At 32.2% G+C, this 23,551-nt stretch overlaps 4 protein-coding genes across 16 annotated transcripts in view; 2 read left to right on the top strand and 2 right to left on the bottom strand.

Moving 5' to 3' along the window:
- LOC145959541 (N-acetylglucosamine-6-phosphate deacetylase) lies at positions 1 to 3,998 on the top strand. 3 transcript variants are annotated; one of them, XM_083078512.1, is made up of 8 exons: positions 1 to 521; positions 845 to 1,119; positions 1,233 to 1,362; positions 1,535 to 1,623; positions 1,705 to 1,849; positions 1,957 to 2,115; positions 2,241 to 2,448; positions 3,676 to 3,998. In XM_083078512.1, the coding sequence occupies exons 1-7, from the start codon at positions 326 to 328 to the stop codon at positions 2,444 to 2,446; spliced, it is 1,200 nt and encodes a 399-aa protein (XP_082934638.1). In that variant the 5' UTR covers positions 1 to 325; the 3' UTR covers positions 2,447 to 2,448; positions 3,676 to 3,998. The 3 variants fall into 3 exon arrangements, with proteins under 3 accessions (XP_082934638.1, XP_082934629.1, XP_082934620.1); XM_083078503.1 differs by having other exon boundaries at positions 3 to 521; positions 1,939 to 2,115; positions 3,454 to 3,998; XM_083078494.1 differs by having other exon boundaries at positions 3 to 521; positions 1,939 to 2,115.
- Positions 3,355 to 17,737, bottom strand: LOC145959469 (uncharacterized). 10 transcript variants are annotated; one of them, XM_083078322.1, is made up of 28 exons: positions 17,215 to 17,737; positions 16,670 to 16,894; positions 15,778 to 16,025; positions 12,433 to 12,563; positions 11,798 to 11,855; positions 11,450 to 11,520; positions 10,485 to 10,661; positions 10,003 to 10,107; positions 8,778 to 8,876; positions 8,243 to 8,341; positions 8,059 to 8,157; positions 7,901 to 7,999; positions 7,573 to 7,671; positions 7,394 to 7,492; positions 7,223 to 7,321; positions 7,054 to 7,152; positions 6,886 to 6,984; positions 6,719 to 6,817; positions 6,553 to 6,651; positions 6,344 to 6,442; positions 6,171 to 6,269; positions 5,935 to 6,036; positions 5,702 to 5,803; positions 5,496 to 5,597; positions 4,930 to 5,028; positions 4,677 to 4,781; positions 4,023 to 4,282; positions 3,355 to 3,721 (listed from the first exon to the last, which is right to left on the bottom strand). In XM_083078322.1, exons 4-28 carry the CDS (start codon positions 12,539 to 12,541, stop codon positions 3,638 to 3,640), a joined length of 2,661 nt encoding a protein of 886 aa, XP_082934448.1. In that variant the 5' UTR covers positions 12,542 to 12,563; positions 15,778 to 16,025; positions 16,670 to 16,894; positions 17,215 to 17,737; the 3' UTR covers positions 3,355 to 3,637. The 10 variants fall into 10 exon arrangements, with proteins under 10 accessions (XP_082934448.1, XP_082934455.1, XP_082934475.1 ...); XM_083078329.1 differs by having other exon boundaries at positions 12,433 to 12,560; positions 17,215 to 17,736; XM_083078349.1 differs by lacking the exon at positions 5,496 to 5,597 and having other exon boundaries at positions 17,215 to 17,735.
- On the top strand, positions 17,447 to 22,685 carry Pain (transient receptor potential cation channel family member painless). Its single transcript, XM_083078315.1, has 3 exons — positions 17,447 to 17,606; positions 19,495 to 20,601; positions 20,755 to 22,685. Exons 2-3 carry the CDS (start codon positions 19,509 to 19,511, stop codon positions 22,344 to 22,346), a joined length of 2,685 nt encoding a protein of 894 aa, XP_082934441.1. The 5' UTR covers positions 17,447 to 17,606; positions 19,495 to 19,508; the 3' UTR covers positions 22,347 to 22,685.
- Positions 22,373 to 23,551, bottom strand: part of LOC145959506 (gamma-tubulin complex component 2) — a 6,991-nt gene continuing 5,812 nt past the window's right edge. For both annotated transcript variants that reach the window (XM_083078411.1, XM_083078421.1), the window contains one exon: positions 22,373 to 23,066. In XM_083078411.1, coding sequence (XP_082934537.1) covers positions 22,982 to 23,066 — 85 coding nt within the window. In that variant the 3' untranslated portion in view covers positions 22,373 to 22,981. The remainder of the gene's footprint in view (positions 23,067 to 23,551) is intronic.

Genomic DNA, 23,551 nt, shown 5'->3' on the forward strand with positions numbered 1-23,551 from the left:
AGGTTAATCATAGTCGAAGATATAGATCACATCCCGCAGGCCGGCATTTATGTTTACACAGTACAGCTGATCGAGCCTTCTATTATTTATCCGTTAATCTTCCATCCATTTATCGGGATGGATTTGTCATTAAAGACGTGGCAAGTCATTGCGATCTCGTTTCCACCAATCGCCATTTTAATTGGCTCCAGTGTTAGATAGCAACCGCGACGTTGACAGTTGACACGCCTAATTGATAATGTCGTATGTACGCAGATAAGAACCTTATTTATAAGATTACGTTGGTTCGCGAGTTCATTGTCACACGAATATTCTGCGACGCGACATGGGAGTCCTCAAGCAATTCTGCAACTGTAGAATCCTGCGTGATAGCAGGATCCAGACGGAGGATTTATGGGTGCGCGATGGAAGGATTATCAATCCGGAGAGGATTTTCTACGATGAGAAAATCAAGCCAGATGTTAAGATAGACTGCGGCGGCGCCCTGATTTCACCGGGATACATAGATGTGCAGATCAATGGTATTTAATTCTTATGTCATTTTTTCTTTTTGTCAAATAAAAAATAAATTTATCACACATAAATTGGACCTTTAAAATAAAATAAATTTTATAAATTAGGCTTGTAAAATTTTTTTTCATCTACAAAATGTAAATTATGAATCACGGAAACAGAAAAAAATTGTGAATGAAAGACAATAAATTCCATGAATTGATGCAAAAGTAGAAAATTTGTCTTTTCTCTCTTGTTATTAAAATTAACGCATTAAATCTACCATCTAATAAAAATTCCTTTTATGTTAAATGTCTTTACAAATAAATGGATAAATTAATATTTGTATTAGGAGGATTTGGCATAGACTTCTCATTCAATGTCGACAATGTAGAAGAGGGTATTGATAGAGTAGCGAAAGGATTGTTAACACATGGAGTAACATCTTTTTGTCCTACTTTGGTAACATCCCCCAGTGAAGTATATCACAAAATATTACCAAGAATAAAAAAACGAAATGGTGGTAGTCATGGTGCTTGTGTACTGGGTGTTCATATAGAAGGACCATTTATTAGTCCAAATAAGAAAGGCGCTCATCCAGAACATTATATTAAAAAATTTGATCAGGTAATATAAAAATAATAATCAAATCTGTTCCACTTTATATTCAGAATACATCTGTAAAATATTATTCAATGTGTTAATTCATTTATGTTTTTACTAACTATATTGCATTTCAGGGATTTAAATCAGTTATTGATATGTATGGAGATCTGGACAATGTATGTATGTTCACATTAGCACCTGAAATTCCAAATGCTATATCTGTTATTGAGGAATTATGTAAAAGAAATATCAAAGTATCTCTTGGTAAGATATCTCTAATATCTAAGCAATAAATAAAAGTACTTATCATATATTGTATTTAAATATATAAAATACCTTACAGAGATATATTCAATATAAAAATTATAAAAAATTATGAAAGTTGAGAGACTTGCAAAGTTTCCTCTTATCACAGTTTATATGTCACATATTCTAGGACATTCCATAGCGAATTTAAATGAAGGAGAAGAGGCAGTTAAACATGGAGCATCATTTATTACTCATTTGTTCAATGCTATGTTACCTGTAAGCTATAAAATATGAAGTTCTATATAATTGACTTTTTTATTTTAAAAGTATCTTACATAGAATTTTTTAAATTTTCAGTTTCATCATAGAGATCCAGGATTAGTTGGTCTTTTAACATCTGATAAAATTCCATTTGGAAGAATTGTTCATTTTGGCATAATCTCTGATGGGATTCATACTCATCCAGCGGCATTGCGAATCGCTCACAGAACACATCCCGAAGGTTCATTCATATTATATATGTATATGCATATTTGCCTCATAATACAGTGACAGTTTTCATGACATTAAAATCAAACGGTTTTTCTAAAGGTTTGGTACTTGTAACAGACGCAATATCAGCGTTGGGTTTGGAAGAGGGAATCCATCAACTAGGACAATTCAAAATAGAGAAACGTAAAGGATGCGCCTATATTGCTGGAACGGATACTTTATGTGGTAGCATAACCGAAATGTCCAAGTGTGTAAGATATTTTAAAGATGCTACAGGTAAATTAAAGACATTATAACAATCAAATAATAATAAAACAGATATATTAATGCAGATATATTAATGCAGATATATTAATGCAGTGTGCACAGTGTGTACTTGATGATATAATTGTTTCATATAGGTTGTACAGTAGTCGAAGCTTTGGAAGCGGCAACTTTGCATCCAGCGAGGAGCCTCGGTATTGATTCTTACAAAGGTATTCTTAATTTTGGAGCCGATGCCGATTTTATATTACTGGACGAGAAGTTAGAGCTTCTGTCGACATGGATTTCGGGAGAATGCGTTTATGAGAAGATTCCTGGCAGTACAAAACAACTGGAAGTGTAAACGTAAGTAAATCCAGATATAAATCAGAAATCAGTTGTGCAAAACAATTGATCCTATTATGCAACCTATTCATAAATTGACAGTGACAAGCCTACAATAATATTACAATGAAAAAGCCTTAAACTTAGTACAGATAATAACTTTTTTACATTATACTGTGAGATTTTATACCTTTATACTTATAGTTTTATGCTTGAGAATAGATTATTTTATATATAAAAAAATAAAATATATATTACATACTACATATAATTTGGAGATTTAGTTTCTTTGATTTTTCAAAGTATTGCCTCATATGAAATCTAAATTTATAAAGATTATATGATAATTATGAGTGTGAATGTACTTTGCTAAATGAAAGATATTAGAAAAATGTACAGTATTTTCATATTTTCTTTTCTATTAAGATGTAAATATGTAACAATAAATATATTGTTTATTAATTTGAAAACTTATACAGAGCTCCTTTTTATTTGTATTTTTGACAAGATTTTCTTTAATCATACTTTCTTTAATTATATTTGTCTTTAATCATAGGTTTTTTGTTTTGCTTATGCTCTATAAAGCATAAAGATGTCAAATAATATTTAATAGTTTAATGTTGCAAAAATATTTTTATACAACTAAAAAAAGATTAGGTAGTGTCGCGCTATATTAAATTATTCTTAAAATCTCATTATGTGTACTTACAAATTTTATATTAATGTACATAAGGCTTCTTTCATACGAGTTGAAATACGATAAAATAAACGTTACTTAAAAAAAAAAGAAAAATATTAGAGTTTCTGAATAATATTGAAATTTTCACAATTGTATGTATATATATATATATATGTGTATATATATATATATATATATATATATATATATATATATATATATATATATATATTTACATTTACATACTACATTGCATTTAATACATGCTTACAATAATTTTAATTTTGTGTTTAAATTGTATTATCAGTATACTGAGTTTTTCGAAATGTAATAACCTTTAATTTTAGCCATTCTCTGCTGATACCTTTTATATATAGAATTAGTAATAGTTAATAAAATAATCAAATAGAAACATAAAAGAAGAAAAGAACAGGATCTGATTAAATACTGTAAGACAATTCAAAAAAAGCAAGAGAGCATGTCTTAGTTAATAAATCATTATGCGTATATAGTTGTCACTAATTGATGAAATTAATAAACTGTATCCTTCAAATTACAAATATATGCAGAGTGCCTGATGCCAAATGTGTGCGCAGGGGGAATGTCGAGAAGCACCTAGAACAATGATTAATTATGTTAATCGCCATTACATTCCACATATTACATTTTATCGTTATGTTTATGTAACATGTATAATTGTTTGATATTAGATATATAATTTATATATTTTTTATATATTTCTTATAGATGCTATGTCTTTTTACATGTATTCTGTCACATATATATATGACATGTAATTATATAACACACTTTATATAAAATTAAATATATTTATATTATATTAATATAATATATATTAAATATATATTAAATAATATTTATATAAATATAATGTGCGTTTTATCTACGGTGATACCTTTTCCGGGCAATGTGCTCCAGGTCCTGGAATCTGTGAATGATCATCGGGCAACGAAAAACGAGCGCTCATACTGTATGCCGGACTTTTCACTCTAATCGCGTCCGGTTTGACGGCCTCGTACGCACCCGGTCCGGGTACGACAACACGATCATCCGTAAAGACCTTTTGCCTACCGGATATCGAATAGGCGGGCGCTGCTTTCTTGTTACCTTCCTTGGTTCCGCCGAGGGCGGAGGGGATGTTATATATATTAGGCGCTGAAATGTTCAATTAATCTATTTCTTCAGAAATTCCGTGCTCGCGCGGATAATTACATTATTTCTCATAAACCATTTCATCCACCATTTACGCCGTATTTCTTTTTTTGTATTTTTTTTATACATCCGTAACATATTGTATGATATTTTCCCATAAAATTGTTTGATAATTGCATCTCATCAAGTGACATACATGAATTCAAGAGGCAATAAAAAAAGATCAAACTAAAGCTAATTACAGTGATAAACTAATACAGTGTATAACATTCTATGCACGTTAATATATATGCGAATATAAAATTGCTACGATGTGACATGCTTCTATATAACATGCATCATCAGCATTTACCCTGCATCTTTTGGGCTGAAATTAATACATTGATTGATTATTTACCTGGGACGCCGTCTGGCCTACTCATGGGTGGTCTGAGGCCGAAAGTAAATCGCAATGCTTTCTCTAACAAAAGCATTGCTTTTTCCGGGCTGTATTCGCCGGGACCTAGAATGTTTTACGAAAAATGAATTATTAAAAGATAAATTAAAAATTGTAAATTAGATTTTTGCAGATCAATGAGATAAAAATAAGATATAAAAAATATTGATTAAAAAGATAATTCAAGGAGCAATGATAAAATAACAAAATGCACCTGGTATAGCGTCCTTTTCGTGGATCTCGGTTTTAACACCGAAACTATATTGCGGCGATTTAGATATGTTTACTTTCTCGGGACTATACGTACCGGGAGCTGCAAATTAGTTATAAAATGTCTTTGTATTCTTGAAAGATTATATTTACCATGTTTTTACACCGTGTACTAGTACTAAAACACATATTTGCAGAGAACATGGCACACACATAATACTTATTACACATGTTTTATCACAATAATATCTCATAGGAATCGTAGGAATTAAGATATTAGAAGTACATAGAATTTTACACACAATGCTAAAAATTCTAAAAATCCACAATTTATTTCAGTATTTTTCATTTTTTTTCTCGTTTTTTCACACATAGGTATACATGTATTATTAGTATTGATATTATTATATACAATTGCTTTTTTCGTAGACGATTAGTAGGATAAAGCATTTAATCTATGACATGCCTACTTTAGACTCGCACATAGATAAACAATAGAGTATAGATAAACAATAAAGTGTCAGCAAGACAATAGACAATATTAATATTCTTTCAATTCACACCGTTTACCTGGTGTATCGCTAGACTTATGCAAAGGCTTTCTATTACCGAAACTGAAATAGGGCTTATGTTCCAAATGTTGAGCTTTTTCTGGATTGTAACTACCAGGGCCTACCGAAGCAATCAGATTAAATTAATATTGTTCATTCTCATTTATATTAAATGATTAGAAAAAATGATCGATTAATTTTCTTCGTTAAATTTTGCACCATTACCTGGTGTATCGCGAGTTTTATGGAGGGGTTTTCTATTACCGAAACTGAAATAGTGTTTATGTTCCAGATTTAAAGCTTTCTCCGGAGTATAATCGGCAGGGCCTGCCAAAAGCAATCAAAAAGTGGTCACTTATTATTCGATTATCTTTTTTTCCTACTATCATACCGTGTGTCGCATTAGAAAAAGATTGCTAAAGACGCAATGTTAATGTCGGATTAATTCACACCGTTACCTGGTGTATCTCTAGGTTTATCCAAAGGTTTTCTAATACCAAAACTGTAATAGGGTTTATGTTCCAGATTTAGAGCTTTCTCTGGTTTGTAATCAGCGGGGCCTATAGAGGCGGGGCAATCAAAAAATTAATGTTGTCCTATTTACTATTCATACTAATTAAATTCTCTCTTCGCGTGTTAACAGTATATCCAAGTATGCGTCTCGGAAAAAGAGATTTATCCAGATGACTCTCACCTGGATTGTCGCTCAATTTTTCCGGTGTTCCTCTCCCGGTCAAACTGTATTGCGGTCCCTTGTCCAGGTTTACTTTCTCGGGACTGTACGTACCAGGCGCTGCAACAACACATATCAAAAATTAGTAATTATCAGATATCGCAATCGCGTTTCGAGAAAATATCGAAATGTACCGGGAATGTCGTTAGGCTTGGGTGTAGGTCCTTTGCCAGTCAAACTGTATTGCGGCCCTTTATCCAAATTTACCTTCTCTGGACTATAAGCACCAGGCGCTGCATGCAAAACATATACATAGCAAGCTCATAAAATGATTTTAAAAAATAATGTGATCTTAATTTTAAATTTTGCTATATGGATTAAGCGCGTGTATGTGTAATAATACCTGGCGTATCGCTGGGTTTATCGACAGACGTTCTAAGTCCGAAACTGTATTTTGGCGTGATATCCAATTTCACTTTTTCAGGCGAATACGCGCCAGGCGCTGAAAATTTTATTTTGTTACGCTCATCATCTAAGAAATTACATATTTTACATGCATTTTTACACACCTGGTGTATCGGCAGGTTTCTCAACAGATCTTTTCCCGGTTAAGCTATATTGCGGTCCTTTATCCAAATTCACTTTTTCTGGGCTGTAAGTTCCAGGTGCTGCACAAAAAAATTAAGTATATAATAATAGCTGAACTCGTGATGAAGTAAAACATATTTTAAAATACCTGGCGTATCACTAGACTTGTCCAAGAGGGGTCTCAGACCAAAACTGTATTGCGGCGTATTATCCAATCTTACTTTCTCGGGCGAGTACGTACCAGGTGCTATAAAAATCGCATTGTTGTATTACTTGCTAAAAAAATACTCGATTTGATGCATGTTCTTATAGATACCTGGTGTATCTGCGAGTTTTTCGGTGGGTCCCTTGCCAGTCAAACTGTATTGTGGACCTTTATCTAAATTTACCTTCTCTGGACTATAAGTACCAGGCGCTACAAAATAAAAGCGAGATGAGGATATGCGATAGGGTCTTATATTAAATGCAATGTATTACTTAAATACCTGGTGTATCGCTGGTTTTCTCTGGGGCGTGTCTAATCCCGAAACTGTAGCGCGGTGTATTATCCAATCTGACTTTCTCTTGGGAATATGCGCCAGGCGCTAAAAATCACGGTGTTATATAATTTATATTTACAGATCACATATCTCTTCACACATACGATTTTTATATACCTGGTGTATCCGCGGGCTTCTCGGCGGGTCCCTTGCCAGTCAAACTGTATTGTGGCCCTTTATCCAAATTTACCTTCTCTGGACTGTAAGTACCTGGTGCTGCGAGATAAAAACAAACGCATGCAATAATTAGTATGAAATAGTGATACAATTGTGTTTAACAATAATTTATTAATTACCCGGAGTATCACTGGGTTTCTCCAGAGATGGCCTAATTCCGAAACTGTATTGCGGTGTGCTATCCAATTTAACTTTCTCAGGACTATATGTTCCAGGCGCTGAAAATCGCATTATCATAAATTATATTACATCTTATTATGATCTATATTCTTTAATTTATTTAACTAAATGTAATTGTGTGTGTGTGTTGTGTGTGTTATCTTTATATTTATTTTATTCTCTATATTTAATAATTACATTTCATCAACAATCTATATATACTAAAAAATACTATATAAATTATAATTTGCACACAAATATTGATTTATAATTATAATTTTATCATACCTGGTGTATTGATGGGTTTTTCGGTGGGTCCCTTACCGCTTAAGCTGTACTGAGGTCCTTTATTCAGATTCACTTTTTCGGGACTATAAGTACCAGGCGCTAAAATAAAGAAAAAATACATACAATATTGCTCCGTATTCTGATAACAAGTTACGTACCTGGTGTATCACTCTGTTTCTCCACAGCGGGCCTTAATCCGAAACTGAACTGTGGTGATGGGTCCAGCCTCACCTTTTCGGGACAATACGTGCCTGGCGCTATTCAATAGAAAAAATTATGTTATTTTATTATAATTTTTTTTTGCAAAATACGACTGCAATATATACGACTATTTCAGTGTACCTGGTGTTCCATTACATTTTTCAACTCGAGCTTTGCCGGTCAAACTGTATTGCGGACTTTTCTCCAGGTTTACTTTCTCTGGGCTGTACGTTCCAGGTGCTACAGCGAAATGACAAAAAAATATGTTAATAAACGACAATAAATGCAAAACACATAAAATAAACGAAAGTAAATCCACTAATGATGAAAATAGAAAATAAAACGTCTACATAAGTAGTTCTCTCTTGGACTTAAGAAAGACGAGAAGAGGTATATCATAGATCTCCAATTATTTGTAATTAATATTTTTTAATCTTATAATTTTATAAAATGCTTTATTTTCGAAAGAAATTTTTCTTGATAATTATCTATTGATACATATCTTTTCTAATGAAACATATTTTTATAAAATAGAATAAAGAAAATTTATATACTTGTATAATATCGGATAAAATTAAATTTATTGAGCAATTTCAGAAAATATGCACGTTTGTATCTACAGAGATTTTAATTTACAATTTTCACACACAAGTCTCTACTCTCTCCTTCGTATTACCTGGTGTGTCGCTCGGTTTATCGAGCGATGTTCTAAGTCCGAACGTAAACTGCGGCGTACTGTCCAGTCTCGTTTTCTCGGGATGATAAGTACCTGGAGCTAGACACACTTGTCGATAAATTTTACAAGTTTCTAATTTCCACGAGCGGCAATTTTCTACTTGCATTTACCACCAAGTCTCTTTAGATTAATAAACTCGGAGAGGAATGGATTAATGGGATATGGAGGTATATAAAGGGAGACATTCAACACATCGCGACACATGCAGCAACAATTTACTTTACTTTACGGCGATAAGCGACACTACTCTGTCAATATTTTACGTATGCAGCTAGCCATTTTAATTACACTCTATCAATTTAATTGCACATTTCTAAATATCGAATACTATAAGAAAATAACGTTTTGTTACCTACTTTTTTATGTTTATCACTATATTAATCAATCCTATACTATATATTAATTACAATTATTCTACATCAGATATCACACGTGCACAATTAATTACTGTGAAGAGGGAGTAGAAGACTCGAAAATTATTGCTACTAATTTTATGAGAGATTTACGGTGTGCCTTGATAAGTTTATTACGCGTTTAAATCGCTAAATTACGTGAGTATCCTATTTATACATTAAAAGAAACCACTAGTCTATACCTAAGCAGCGATTCTTCGGTGATAATAGTTTCGTTTATCGATTTATGAGGTGATACTCCTCAAACGAAGTCCCATGCGGCTAACCGCGATTAGTTGCGGTGTGGCATCGATTATCCTAAACACTACACATACACACATGGTGTCCATATAATAATATAATGTAGCAAACATAATTTTTTATGATTTATATCTATCTCTCTTTCACACAGAGTTTCTTATTAATAATTTTTACAATATATTATTGGACAATTTTGTAAAACTTTCACTAATGAGAATAAATCACTTTTTGTGGAATAAAAATAAGAAAGTTATTTTAAATAGATGAAATTAAATAACATTCAGTAATTATTACAATATTAATACATGATTTTAAATAATGTGACTTTATGTGATTTTTATTTCGTTATAATACATTACGTTGATGAATTTCATTAATGTACGGAGTTTCAATCAACATGCTAAATTTAACGTTGCATTTAGTGTTTTATCATATTCTTTTGCGAATTTATGCATTTTTTTAGTATTGAAGATTAGCTACAAAAATCACGATTATTTAAGTTGCATAATTACCGGGAATATCACTTGGTCTTTTCAATGCAGCTTTTACGCCAAAAGTGAACGCTGCTGCTGCTTTATAGTAGAGATTCACGATTTCAGCGCGATAATCACTCGGTGCTACGATCGAGATGCAATATTTCATGTTTCGATATTGTTGTAGTGTGATACGACGTAAGTGGTGTCTCGATTATATGTGTATTCGTTCATATAAAATTTCTTAATTATGAAAAGTGAAATCTTATTGATAATATTTATTGCAGTAAATTTGTAATATATATGTGAAATTATATATTTTGAATATATAAAAAAACAACATAAGTACTTTTTAAATGAATTGACTTGTAAATTCTATATTTAATAAAATAGATATAATTGAATGAGTGCAATATATTTTTCGCGAACTTTTACAATCTCACGTCAAACGAATTTCAGAGTTTTTCACAATTCTGTTGGAAAATTTTTTGAAATTTCATATTATTTAAATTTTGACTTACCGGGTGTACAACTGATTTTCTCGAGTTGCGTCTTAACACCAAAGGAATATTTAGGCGAGCTGTCTAGAATTACTTTTTGCGCTTTTTGTGGATTGTAATCACCTGGTGCCGGTGTAATTTCCGGTTTCGTCGATTTCGTTCGGCCGTGCAGCGACAAGGCGGGTGCGGCATCCTTTCCTAAAAAGTTTTGAAGCCATCATATACTATATTATTTATAATTTGTATATATTTAAAATATATAATTAATAATAGTTAGGTTAATTAGATTTTTATTAAGATTTTTAGAATATTGCAATTTTTATAAAAATATTTTTTATACTTATTATTTATACTAGTTTTAATAATTTTTTTGTATGCAAAAAACAAAAAAGAAAGCGCTCAAGATGTCTCAATATAAAATATCCCAATCATCAATTTCAAAACTTAGAAATTTTTTATACAAATATAATAATACAAAACTTACGTATAGACATACGAATTAAAAATTAATGTAATGAATTGAAATATTTATTATATCTAAATCAGGTCAATCTTTTAAAGTTGTATGCATATCGATCGCGTGTAAAGTGCTTGTTCTACTCAAGCATAAAGTGAAGGAATTTCGTGAACGTTAGCTATTAAAATGTATCATTCTTGTGGAATATTGGGTTTGGAGTTTGGTCGATACTTTGGCCGACGCATAGCGGAACTTGCAAGTTTGCGAAGCAATGGCGCATTTAAACACGTATTATAATTTATCTCGCTCAATATCTTAATATTATTATCGTATTCCGTTTCGTATTTTATTATAATAAAATAATAGCAGTCGTTCAAATATCACTTATTTTAAGTTAAAATATTCTGGTTAAATGTTTTAATTGAATCTGTTTTATGTTTAATTGCAATTTTTATGTATAATGGCTAATTTTTAAATGCTATTAAAATTTTGTAAACGTGCGAATGTTTTATTTGTGTGACATATTTACCTTTTGCACTAAGTCCGGAAACATTGTATTGTCCAGGGCCAGGTCCAGGGCTATTATTCTTCATCATGTGCCTGAAAAATTTTTAGTCATATTAATGACTTGTACGTAAAATTACGATAGATTTGTTTATAAAATTTGAACGCGGAAGAATCGCAATCATATTAAATAATAATCATGATTTTAGATTTGCAATATAAAATGTTATGAACAGTTTTATTCTTTCAAATATAATATATAATATAATATAATACATTATAATAATTTATAAAATCTATAAAAAATTACATATACATATAAAAAATAATTAAAAAATCTGTCAAAAGATTAAATTGAAATTATCAGCTCTACCTGCTGCCAAAGGAAAATGCTGGTGCTCTTTCTCGTTTAGAATCTGAAACTGTTTTTCCTGCAAACGTTACATGTATTTTCATATTGTATAATGCCAGTGATCTACATATTATCGAAGAATGTGAAAAAAATACTTGCGTAACTAACTTAAACGAGAGAGACATTGCAAGGCAATATTATTATTACAGTGCGGAAACACGGCTGTCTCTTTAATTATAAAGTTCTGCATGCAGTTCGTATATCATAAATGTGTAATAATCGAAATGCAAGCGTGTGAATCATGGATATACGATAAGTTAATAAATATGTAAGTTCGTCTTGTGCGACCGCGAAAGTTGACGAACCAATTCCCATGAATGATTAGATCTCTATTAGCCATTGCGTTAACAAAAGAGGCTTAATGAATTGCCATCGAAAATTATTTGCAAAGGTAATGAACGTAATTATCGGATTTTAATAATCCTTATGATATAGCGATGCTCTATCTTTTGGGAAATTAATTCTAATGAATTAATTTTAATGAATAAAATTACAAGAGAAATATAAAGAATTATTAAACTAATATAAAATAATTATTAAAATAATTCTTAACGATGATCATTATTTATTGATGTAAATTTTTGTGTAATTCTTACCGATTAACGGTGGTAGAGTTACACAGGCTGGCCCTGGGCTGCTATATTCGGCGGCAATCGGGCCTCGTCTTTTCGTGGGTGTCCAAGGTTTCTGTGTCATTCCAACCATGTTGCTCAAAGGGTGTTGCCTGCTTTTTACAAAATTTATAATATAATGACAGGCATTTCTACTATGTATTATAAATTTGTAAATCTTATAAAATATAAGTTATTGTATTAATATATAATAATGTAATTATATAATTACATGTAGTACATTATAAAATATATTAATTTTATAGAAATCTCTATAGAATTGCACTCGGCCTTTTAGAACTAAGTCACATATTTAAATCATAAGCTTGCAAAGGAATATATTCGAATAATTTAAATGTTTAAGTTCTCAATTTCTCTAAAAAACCATTCCTGAGAAATGCATAACTTGTAGAGTTACTTGTTTCACAGTTCAGGATATTTAAATTATTCAAATATATCCCAATATTAGAACGCGCATCCCTATGGTTTTCTCGTGAAACTTCACGGACAATTGCGAGATTCTCTCCGGTAAACAACGAAACGCGTGTTAAATGCGACGTCCATGAATTATGCAATGGAGGTCGACCTCGAAGTCTCGGGGGCACGATACAGAAACGATTCATGGCGAACCATATAAGAGCATGTCCATGATGGGCATACGCGGCGATCGCCCACTGTCCGAGTTCAGGCCCATCTCAACGATTTTCAAAAGTGCTCAAATGCACGGTAGCCGATGATGATGATGATGGTGATGATAATGATGACTCATGACCCACTTGTCATGCGGAGCAGCGCATTATGCGTTGATCACCCATGCATAAAGTGTACTGTGCTTTCTAGAATCCGGGATGTTCCGGACCATTTACAATTTTACGATAATTTCTCTCAAAGTTTCTAAAATTTACAATAACTTTCTCCTTATTTTCAGATATATGCCTCTTCTTTACTTTTTTCTCTACACCTTGATGTAATTTTTCATGCAATTTTAGGTTTAAGTGATTTAGATCCTGTATTTCCTGAGAACTTTAGAATTCTTTTTCTGTATAGAAAATTATTACTTATTATTATTACTTATCTTAAAATAAAAAAATGATTTTTTATTTTGCGAAAAATAATATATCGAATGTTTAAAACAAAAAAAAAATATTTTCAGATGTACTGTAATAACAGCATTATTAGTATTAGATCATATCCCGGTTTTACGGACATCAATGAAAAAATCCGAGAAACATCACGGAATTTAATAAACGGCACCCACACGATGTATAAAATGTTTTATAATGACTGATTTCCAATGATTACCGAGTATGGCAGAGATGATCAAATGTATTACTCACTTATGCCAAATTTCTTACATCATCGTTCATTACGGTATTCTGATAAAATCAAAGAGAACGTAGAGAGCAAAAAAGAACCCGGACATGAACACGTAAAATATGAAACAGAAAAAATACTGAAAAATTAATGAAATATTAATTACAAATTAATTTGTAATACTATACTATACTAATACTATATTTTTTATACAAAATTCGTCGAGATCACTCGTTTTGAAAAATCTTTAGAAATGTGAATCCTTTTAGCAATAATTGCTATCATTAATCATTAATCGAAATGTTGACACGTGATGACGCAGAAATATTTATAGGGAGTATTAATAATATTATTGTGAGCGACATTATTCGCCTGTCTTTCATTCGCGCATCATACACTATATATATCTAAATGACATCACGTTGTATGGACATACCTACGGCAAAAAATGCGCTTGTATATCGAATACGTTTGCCGTATATCCATATTAAGGTGACACGCGATATATGTATATCGATACACACGCAGCATTTCATTAGCCAAATACGGGAATGAAAGTGGAGTGGCAAATCGGATACATAAGAGTACACGAGAATACAGACAGTACTGTGACGTCGCCAAAATTGGAGGGAGAGGTTGAGAAACACCCGCGACAAAAAATACAAATCTCTTACAAAATAAGCGACTCTTTTAAAGAATAATCTCATTTTTCTTATCGTGTAATTTTTTCGAAGAAAAAAAGTATTTTTTTTAAACAAGCTCTTTCATTTTAATAGTAAATTTTATGTCAAAAATTTATTACAAATTGATGTATTTAAGAAACAGTTTACAATCCATATAGTCAACAGATCAGTGTTTTTACAGACATCGTCCGCTAATGTTGACATTAATATATATTCAAGAAATTTCAAGGATACTCTATTACGTTTTACTAGAAAGAAATTTGTAATTTTACTATTTAGAATATTATAAGTGACAGAAAGATGTGCGAGAAAAGTAATAAGTATAAAATGATGGATAATAATACATTATAATATAAATCAAGATTCTCTCTAAATTATTTTAATTATAATGAATGAGATTTATCAATATTGTTATTTATAAAAAAGAATGTAAAATCTATTTATATCTCAATATATTTGTCAAAATAATGTACGGGAAAGATTAGCATTGCAAATTGATGTTATTATCCTCATTATAATTCTCATATTCCTGTTGCTCCAGAAAAGTGGAAATAGTAATAATACATTGCTACATATTTATTACCTGTATTAAATTATATCACATTACATCAATAATGACATGTGATAAAAATGATATATTTTTATTAACTTTCTCCCTTTCTCAGTAATATAGTAGAATATCCTTGAGATTTCCTAAATATTATGTTATGTCAATATCGGAGCAATATCAATAAGAACATGTATTATCTATGAATTCTGTAGATAGTTCCTTTTTCTATTTTTTAAAAAATATGTAAATTCTTGAAATTTATTAAAATTTATTAATACAATTTATTAATACAATATATATTCTATAAATTATGTGGCACTAACGATATATTAAAGATTATCATTCTGATATGGTTTAAAAGGTTTATTATCGAAGTGAAAAATTTCTGGAATGTGTTTCTTTATAAAAATCTACGATTTTCAAATACCTTAATCAATAAATAATCAGCGTTTAAATAGTAATTAAAAAATTCACTGAAACAACGAATGCTTCTATAATGATATTCTTACAAGTCTAAAACACTATTTCCTAATACTCTTAATATAAGGCGTTAATTAACAATTACAAATAATGCCACGATTATTTTTACTTATTCGAAGTATATATGTATGATATATCTGATTTTGCATTCCGATATCTTTTATCAACGATGTTATCGATCATGTCTTAATCCCTCGCAATCTTCGCAAGATATATTTGTGTCATTTCGCGAGCTTATACATAAAATTGTAATGTATTCATTCATTATTACCTTCAATCATTACAAGAAGTGAATTTACTTACTCAATAAAAAGTCCGTAAATAAGATGGGATATGTCAGTCGAGAACAGAGATTATCTTATCAGCGAGATGATTTTGCTGGCTCGATCGCCGCCGATTGGATGAGACCTGCCTTTGACACCTGAGTAAAACACGTGGATGTATACCTGCGACGCGTCGATTTGCGACTGAGTAAGTAAACGTCAAGGTATCGCAACATGTTTCCCGGAATTCGCGTTCCCCACCTTTCGCGATCCGCGGACTGGGAGAATCTGAAACGCAAGCGCCTGAGAATAGTTTGCCTCACATGCAAAGATGAAGCATATCATTCGCGTAGAATTCGATGCACGAAGGGGAGATGAAACTGAATTATTTGTGTAATAAAAATTTGTAATAAATATTAATAAAAAATGTTTGCGCTTTTTTAAATATTATAAATTTAATTCGAATTTAATGCCAAACATTTTTCTATACTTTTAATATTTTCAGATAATCATGAATGAAATAACACAGTAACTTCATACTATATAATATCATCGAAGCATAAATCAAATTTAAAGTCATGAAAACTTTCAATTTGATTCATTTTGATTCTCTGTCACTTCAGTTTATCGTAATTAAATTTAAAATTTAATCTCTCAATCGATTAAAATTAAAATTTCCCAAAAATTCTATAGATATGAATTTTATTAATAATTTTTTTATCGCCAAGAAGTAATTACTCTTATCTTTGATATAAGAATGTAATTTTCTTAATGAACAAAGTTTCAACTAATTTTCTTTTTGTTACTTATATCATTTATCATCATGGTCCAGTCAGCATATACTCGTCAGAAAAAAAATAGCCGGTCAGCAGTCAGCAGATAGCAAAGAATGAGCAATTTATCTTATCGCAATTTATGTCTATATAACTTACGGAATTTTAACTGTATTGTGTTCGTTATGGCGTGAGTTCCTAATTTTAGCTGATCTTTTTTTTCCCGATGGCTAGGATATGGTAACGTTGATAGAGCCGAAGATGGAAATCGAGAATATCAGGGAGTACGTGGGTTGTGAAATCCGTGTATAGCCGATAATGGAAGTAAGAGGACAATACCATCACATATTTAAACAGCCAAATCTGACGTCATGTGCCATTACTCTGTAAATAATAAATAAAAGCTAAATTTCGAGTTGTTCTCTTCAGCATAAATCAGAATACGAAATAAAAGGATTCAAAAGGAGCTATTTTCTTCATTTTGTAACAATAAAATAATGTCTAAAATATTAAGAAAATAAAGTTAAAATATAATTGTCATTCGTTATTCAATTTTTAATCACTTGTAATTGAATAATTATCATTGTTTCAAGGTGAAGAAAATATCGACTATTGATCAAATAAACTGTTATTAAATTTAAAATACGAAATTCTGAGACATTTCGCATGAACGCAATTATTTCAGTATTTTACAGTATACTAACCGAACATGGAAAAAATTATAAATTAGCTAGATGTATTTCTCATTGATAGTCTATAATGATGATGATATTTTGTTATGATTATGCGAAATTTTCATCTTCCATCATGGTTCGCAGCTGCGTTTTAATGACATTTTTTTTCGATATGTGATCCACCGAAGGATATTCCATTCCTAAGAAAACCGGTTGAACCATTATACTTGTGTGCCGGCGTGAAAAGAGACACTGTTGCAAGCTATGAGAGCGTGTTGGACATTTGATCGCTCTTCTCCCTCTTCCTCCTCGTCGTCGACGTCGCGAAGCGAGCGGGTCTGGTCAGCAGAGTCGGAGCTCGACGGGTCTGGCTAGATGTTGAAGCACGAAGGATGTCCACTTATACGCATTATTAATCGCAGGTGCGTCAGTTTATTAATCCATTACGTGTGTGATGTGTTTGCGTTGATATGTTGCGAGGTATAAGCGCATGCGATGCAGTCGCGAGTGTAGGGTGTTCTCTTCCCGAGAGGATCCAAAAATCTCCTTCTTGTGGGAGGAGAATGCCAGATTGTTCTCTTTCATCTTGATCGTGCAGCCTCCCGATGTGCGACGTTTGAGTACGCTTTTTCTGCATTAAATATGTATATAACGAATCGAGAGGAAGAGAAGGCTTTAAAAAAAGATTCGTGGAGTCATTTGTGCAAAATAATGGATACTGCATAAATTATTCTGCTCGATCAATTTTTAATCGACCCACGCAAATATCGTTCGAAGTTACATATTAATAATTTTACAAGAAATATCTCGCATGGAAATTAAAGACAAGTTCTATAGAAGTATGCCAAAGATATCAGTCCATCCATTAGTCATCGATCTTACTAATCACTTTCCACCTGTTGCATTCCTAAACTTTACAGCAGTTATTAAATTAAAATGAGATTTAATAAATTATATTATTTACAAAGAGAAAAATACTTTAGATATTAACTTTAAATATTTTATAATATTGACAGATAAATACGTAGATGAATAAAAATATTTGAGCAATTATGAAGCCAATCTCTCTCTCTCTCCGGATATTTTGAATGAATGTTTACATTTTTCTGAATTGTTTCTCTGCTGTTTTTTTTTCAAACATTGACCGAGTAAAGCGAAAATTATTCTATTGACGACTCTACGCGCATATTTCAAACCTAAATTAATTCTAAACGACAGGAAGTGCTCATCCGGACAGTACCTTTATCGTGAGGCTAAACAAGCGATCAATTAATAAAAACTTGATCGAGTCTATTATTAAGCGATAAATAAAAATGTCGGTGAAGCAAGAACTTTTGTGTTCTTGCTATTGAAATAATACGGATGAAACGCTTAATTGGCACTCTAATAAATGGTGACGGTGAGATCACGATCGGGGTCATCATATAACGACAGTCCTACGCATGAAACTAGACTACACATTGCAAGTGTAATGCAACACACACACGCACACATACACACATATCACACACATGTGCATACAGACGACAATGCGTCATTTTTTGTCCTTATCCATCTGATGTTTTATACACATGCTTCCACGAGAAGCTTCTCACGCACAAACGAAAAGCGGAGAAGCTCGCCGAACGAAAAAGGCAATGATCCATATTTTTCGAATAGACCAACATTATCAAATAACAACTTATAACAATTATTTTCTTATTTCACTTACACTTAGTTAATTGGAATTTGATATAATTATACGAATATCGCATAATTTTTTTTAAATATTTCTGCATATTTTTTCGTTTGTGCTAATAATTAAAAAAAATATGCATTGATTTCAAATTAATCAGACTTTAATGTAGTTCCTAAAAAATGATTAACTGAAAAAATGCAATTTAGTTCTAATTATTTCTCATAGAAATTATTAGAAATAAGTTACATTCTATACTAGATATTCTTAATTTTAAAGATTTTTATCTGAAAATGCTTGCTATTATATTATTATAAATTTCTCTTTCTTGTGTTCAAATTGTTAAAATTAAAGAAAAAACCTATTTTTTAATTATAAATAAGTTATAAATATGTATGTATATATATACATATATATACATACATATATATATATATATATATATATATATATATATATATATATATATATATATATATATATATATATTGAACACTATTCAATGTTAAATCTGTACAATATCTCTTTCTAAGAAAAAATAATTAATTTTCCGATTTATTCGTAAAAGATTATTTTCATTTCTTTCATAAAATAATCGAATCAACATCAATATTATAAGTTAATTATATCACCAGATACCTTCAGTAAAATGGATTTGGAAGAGGATTCACAGCAGGAGCACCTGCTGACCATCTATGATTCTTCTCCGACCAATACTCAAATTCTTTACAAGCTCCTGCTGGACGCTTTACGATCCAGGGATTTTCGTTCCTTCAGAAATACTGTGGAACATAGTTTGAAGAAACAGCCGCCCGCTTTAAACATCAATTATATCCATCCTAATCATTCAGAAGAGACATGCCTTGACATAGCCAGTAGAAATGGTTTAACGGAGTTTGTAGAGTTTTTATTACATAAAGGAGCGAATCCTAATAGAGTGAACGAGGCGCACAATCGCGCTCCTATTCATTTCGCCACCGAAGGCGGACATGTGGATACGTTAGCAGCTCTATTAGCAGAGCCGACGATAAATCCAAATCTCGAAGCAGGACAACAGACCGCTCTACATATTGCGGTAAGAAAGAAGGATCTCAAATGTGCTGATCTACTGCTAGAAAGAGGCGCCAGCGCCAGCATTCCTAATAACAAAGGTCTAACAGCCCTCCACTTGGCAGCGATGAAGGGACAACGCGATATGGCAGAGTTGATACTAAGCAAATGTCGACAATGTCCGGATATAGATAGTTACAGGGACTACAACCATCAGACGACACGAGAGGTGATTCAGCAGAAATTGCCGGGATTGTTATTACCACCCAGGTCTGAAAATCGAGAGACAAATGTGCATGATCTCAAGTATTACCTGATTGCCAATGACGAGATGAATTTTCTGAAGAGTTTGGAGCTCGTCAAAGTGGAGGTTCTTCACAATGTAGCAGAGGACTTATTAGAAATGGCCGTGCAACGTAATTTTTACGAGATCGTGGTGGGAATTCTGGAAAAACTCAAGGGAAGTCTCTTCAACGTAAAGAAAGCCGCGCACGTGGCTGTTGAGCGAGGTAATCACGTTATTCTTCAAGAATTGCTGAACGTGGAGCCTGAAGTAGCCAACGATCTGATTCTGAATGCCTGCCTGGAATTGGGAATGCCAGGAAAACAAGGAGTCAACAATATGTCCGATCGGTTGCAGTGTCTAAAGTTAATCCTGGAACAAGAAAACGTAGATGTTCGCTGCACTGACAGTAAGTATATTACAATAATACCATATATATATATATATATATAAATAGCATTTTCTAAATGTAATACAGATAATTTGAATATTTTTAAGCAATATTTCAAGACTTCTTGAAAATCTTATATAAATTCTCATTATAAATTTTTCTTACTTACAGATAAAGGCAATACACCACTACATTACGCGGCTAGAGCAGGTTGCCGCGAAGCGGTGACTCTGCTTCTCGAACAAGGCAGTTACATTGGTCACATGAATAACTTTAACGTACCGCCTCTCGCCGATATTCCAATATGTACGTTGTCACGTTACTTTGATGACTGTCTACAGACACGAAAAGAGCGGACGAATGAATACACTATCGAATTCAATTATCGCTGCCTAATGCCGCACGACATTCTCACAAAACACGACAAGAATCGAACAACTTCCGAAATGGAAGTGTTTAGATACATCGCTTGTAACGGCGCTCTCAAACACTTACTAAAGCACCCGTTGCTCTCGTCCTTCCTTTTCCTCAAGTGGCATAGACTACGGCGTATTTTATACGCGAATTTTGTCTTCTATGTGATCTTCTACTTCTTGCTGAACGCTTATATTCTGGGCATGACTTATGATGGTCCCACGAGTAAAAACGAAACGCAGATGATCAACAACAACTTGAATAATACGACTCTGGAAAGTACCTTGCAAATTGCCTGGTATCAAAACAATCTCTTATGGGTCTTCACTACCGTACTGTTGTTACTCTTTATCTTCCGGGAAATCCTTCAGTTCATCTCCTGCCCTTGGCGTTATTTAGAAAACTTAGGCAATTGGCTGGAAATTACGTTGATCGTGCTGACTTTCGCCGTGCTATGCGGTGCAGGACCTCAGGTTGGCGCTATAGTGATCCTCTTGTCCGCATGGAAATTGGTGATCCTAATCAGCCAGCATCCACGCATGACCACCGGCATCGAGATGTTCCGAACAGTATCCTTCAATTTCGTGCGCTTCCTCTTCCCGTACGCATTCCTTATTCTCGCATTCGCTCTAGCTTTTTACACGCTCTTTAAGGATGGCGACGACACAAGCTTTTCCGATCCTGGTCATTCGTTTTTCAAGACCGTCATCATGCTTACCGGCGAGTTCGACGCCAACGATATCCCATTCGTCTCGCATCCTGTTTGGAGTCACATCGTTTTTGTATTGTTTGTCTTCCTCATCGCCATCGTGTTGTTCAATCTGCTCAATGGTCTGGCGGTCAGTGATACTGCCGAGATCCTGTGCAAGGCTGAACTGGTTGGACTCATTTCACGGATACATTTGATTTCTTACATCGAGGATGTGGCAGTCGGTAAATCATGCAGGCGTTATTTGTGCTGCGAAAATTTATGCTCGCCATGGAATCCATTCGGCTCTTTTGCCAGAAGGATTCTTTTGTTTCCATATTATCTGAGGAACGGTAGAATCAGGATCAAGCCAGACGACTATCTAGACGTATACAACAACGATACGCATTGTGAGAAATATGTTCGCAGCGAATCCGTGAATCGCGACAAACATTGGGTCACTTTGAAGATGGATCCTAATATAATCAAACAGGCTAAACAAATTATCTACAAGAAAAATCAATTATCGGACAATGAGAGGATAATATTCGCGTTGAATAAATTGCAGGAGAAACTGACAGGGATGGAATTCGTTTTAAATACCGTCAAGCTTGCCGTTGAGAATAATAATGTCGATAATACGGTAAAATCTCAGGGATAGTTATAATAAGCGGATGTGTATGAATCTATTCTTCTTTAAGTTTTGTATCCTCTAAAAAAGAAAAAAAGAAAATTTAATTTATAAAATGACACTCGCTCTGAGTGGTTTACTTTATTTTATATACCAACGTTAAATACACTGTTAAATATATGTTAAATTTTATTATTAAATTTTAATAGACATTGACTTACCCTAAGTTGCGTGTAAATGTGCCATTAATATAATCGTAATCGAGGTATAGCGCTTATACGCTAAATATTACACAATGCGCAAATATATAAATATATTGTTGCACGTTTTATAACAAACGTTTATCAATAAATTAGAATTGTTCCGAGAGATGAATATTCTTTTACAATTTATATTCTTGTAAACAAATTTTTAGCAATATTTATAAGATGATTACCATTTTATCATTTTTAAATATAACTCTGATAAAAAGATACATTGTAGCTTGCTGTGAAAATTTATATTATCCATTCTGTGCACGTGTATACGCGTGCGTGTGTGGGCGCATATATATATGTAAATAAGCACGTTGGAAGATAAACAAAAATTTTTTCAAGATTTAATATTAAATTATTGTCGTAGATCTTTACGTGTTTTCGAATAAATCGTGGACGAAATTATGTTTATTAACCAGATACATCCTGCTGTGCGACAGTTTTCTCTCTTCTCCGACGTACCAGGATGTCGGTATAAAACATGTTGAAGTCAAGCCTAATATAAACATCCTTATTAAAAAGTGAAAAGATATAAAAAAATTATATATGTTTAGTAAAAAAATTTTATGAAATAAGAATGCTTTAATAAAAAATATTTATGTATAAATATAATATCTGGATGTGTCAAAAACATGTCAAAAATAATGAAAAGTGATAAAAGGTCAATACAGCAAGTTAATTACCTACATACAATATTGTCGATTTCTTTTTCTATTCTAGGAATCTCAATATTAGATCTTTTTATATTCTGAATCAATATTTTTCTCTAAATTAGATTTCTTCTCGTTTACATAAATTGTATTCAAATCGTTTTTAAATTATATTAATTATAATTTAAAATTTTTTAAAACAGAATTTTCTCGTTTAACGCGACGAAATTCTTATTAATTTATATTAGACGCGGCAGAAATTTTTATTAAGTTATATTAGTTGAATTAAAAGAATCTTTACTATTTGAATTTTAAGCAATGTCTTATATAA

The sequence above is a fragment of the Camponotus vicinus genome, unplaced genomic scaffold, assembly GCF_025532165.1.
Source record: "Camponotus vicinus isolate PSW18456_S1 unplaced genomic scaffold, iyCamVici1.0 SCAF_1, whole genome shotgun sequence".
Lineage (NCBI taxonomy): Eukaryota > Metazoa > Arthropoda > Insecta > Hymenoptera > Formicidae > Camponotus > Camponotus vicinus.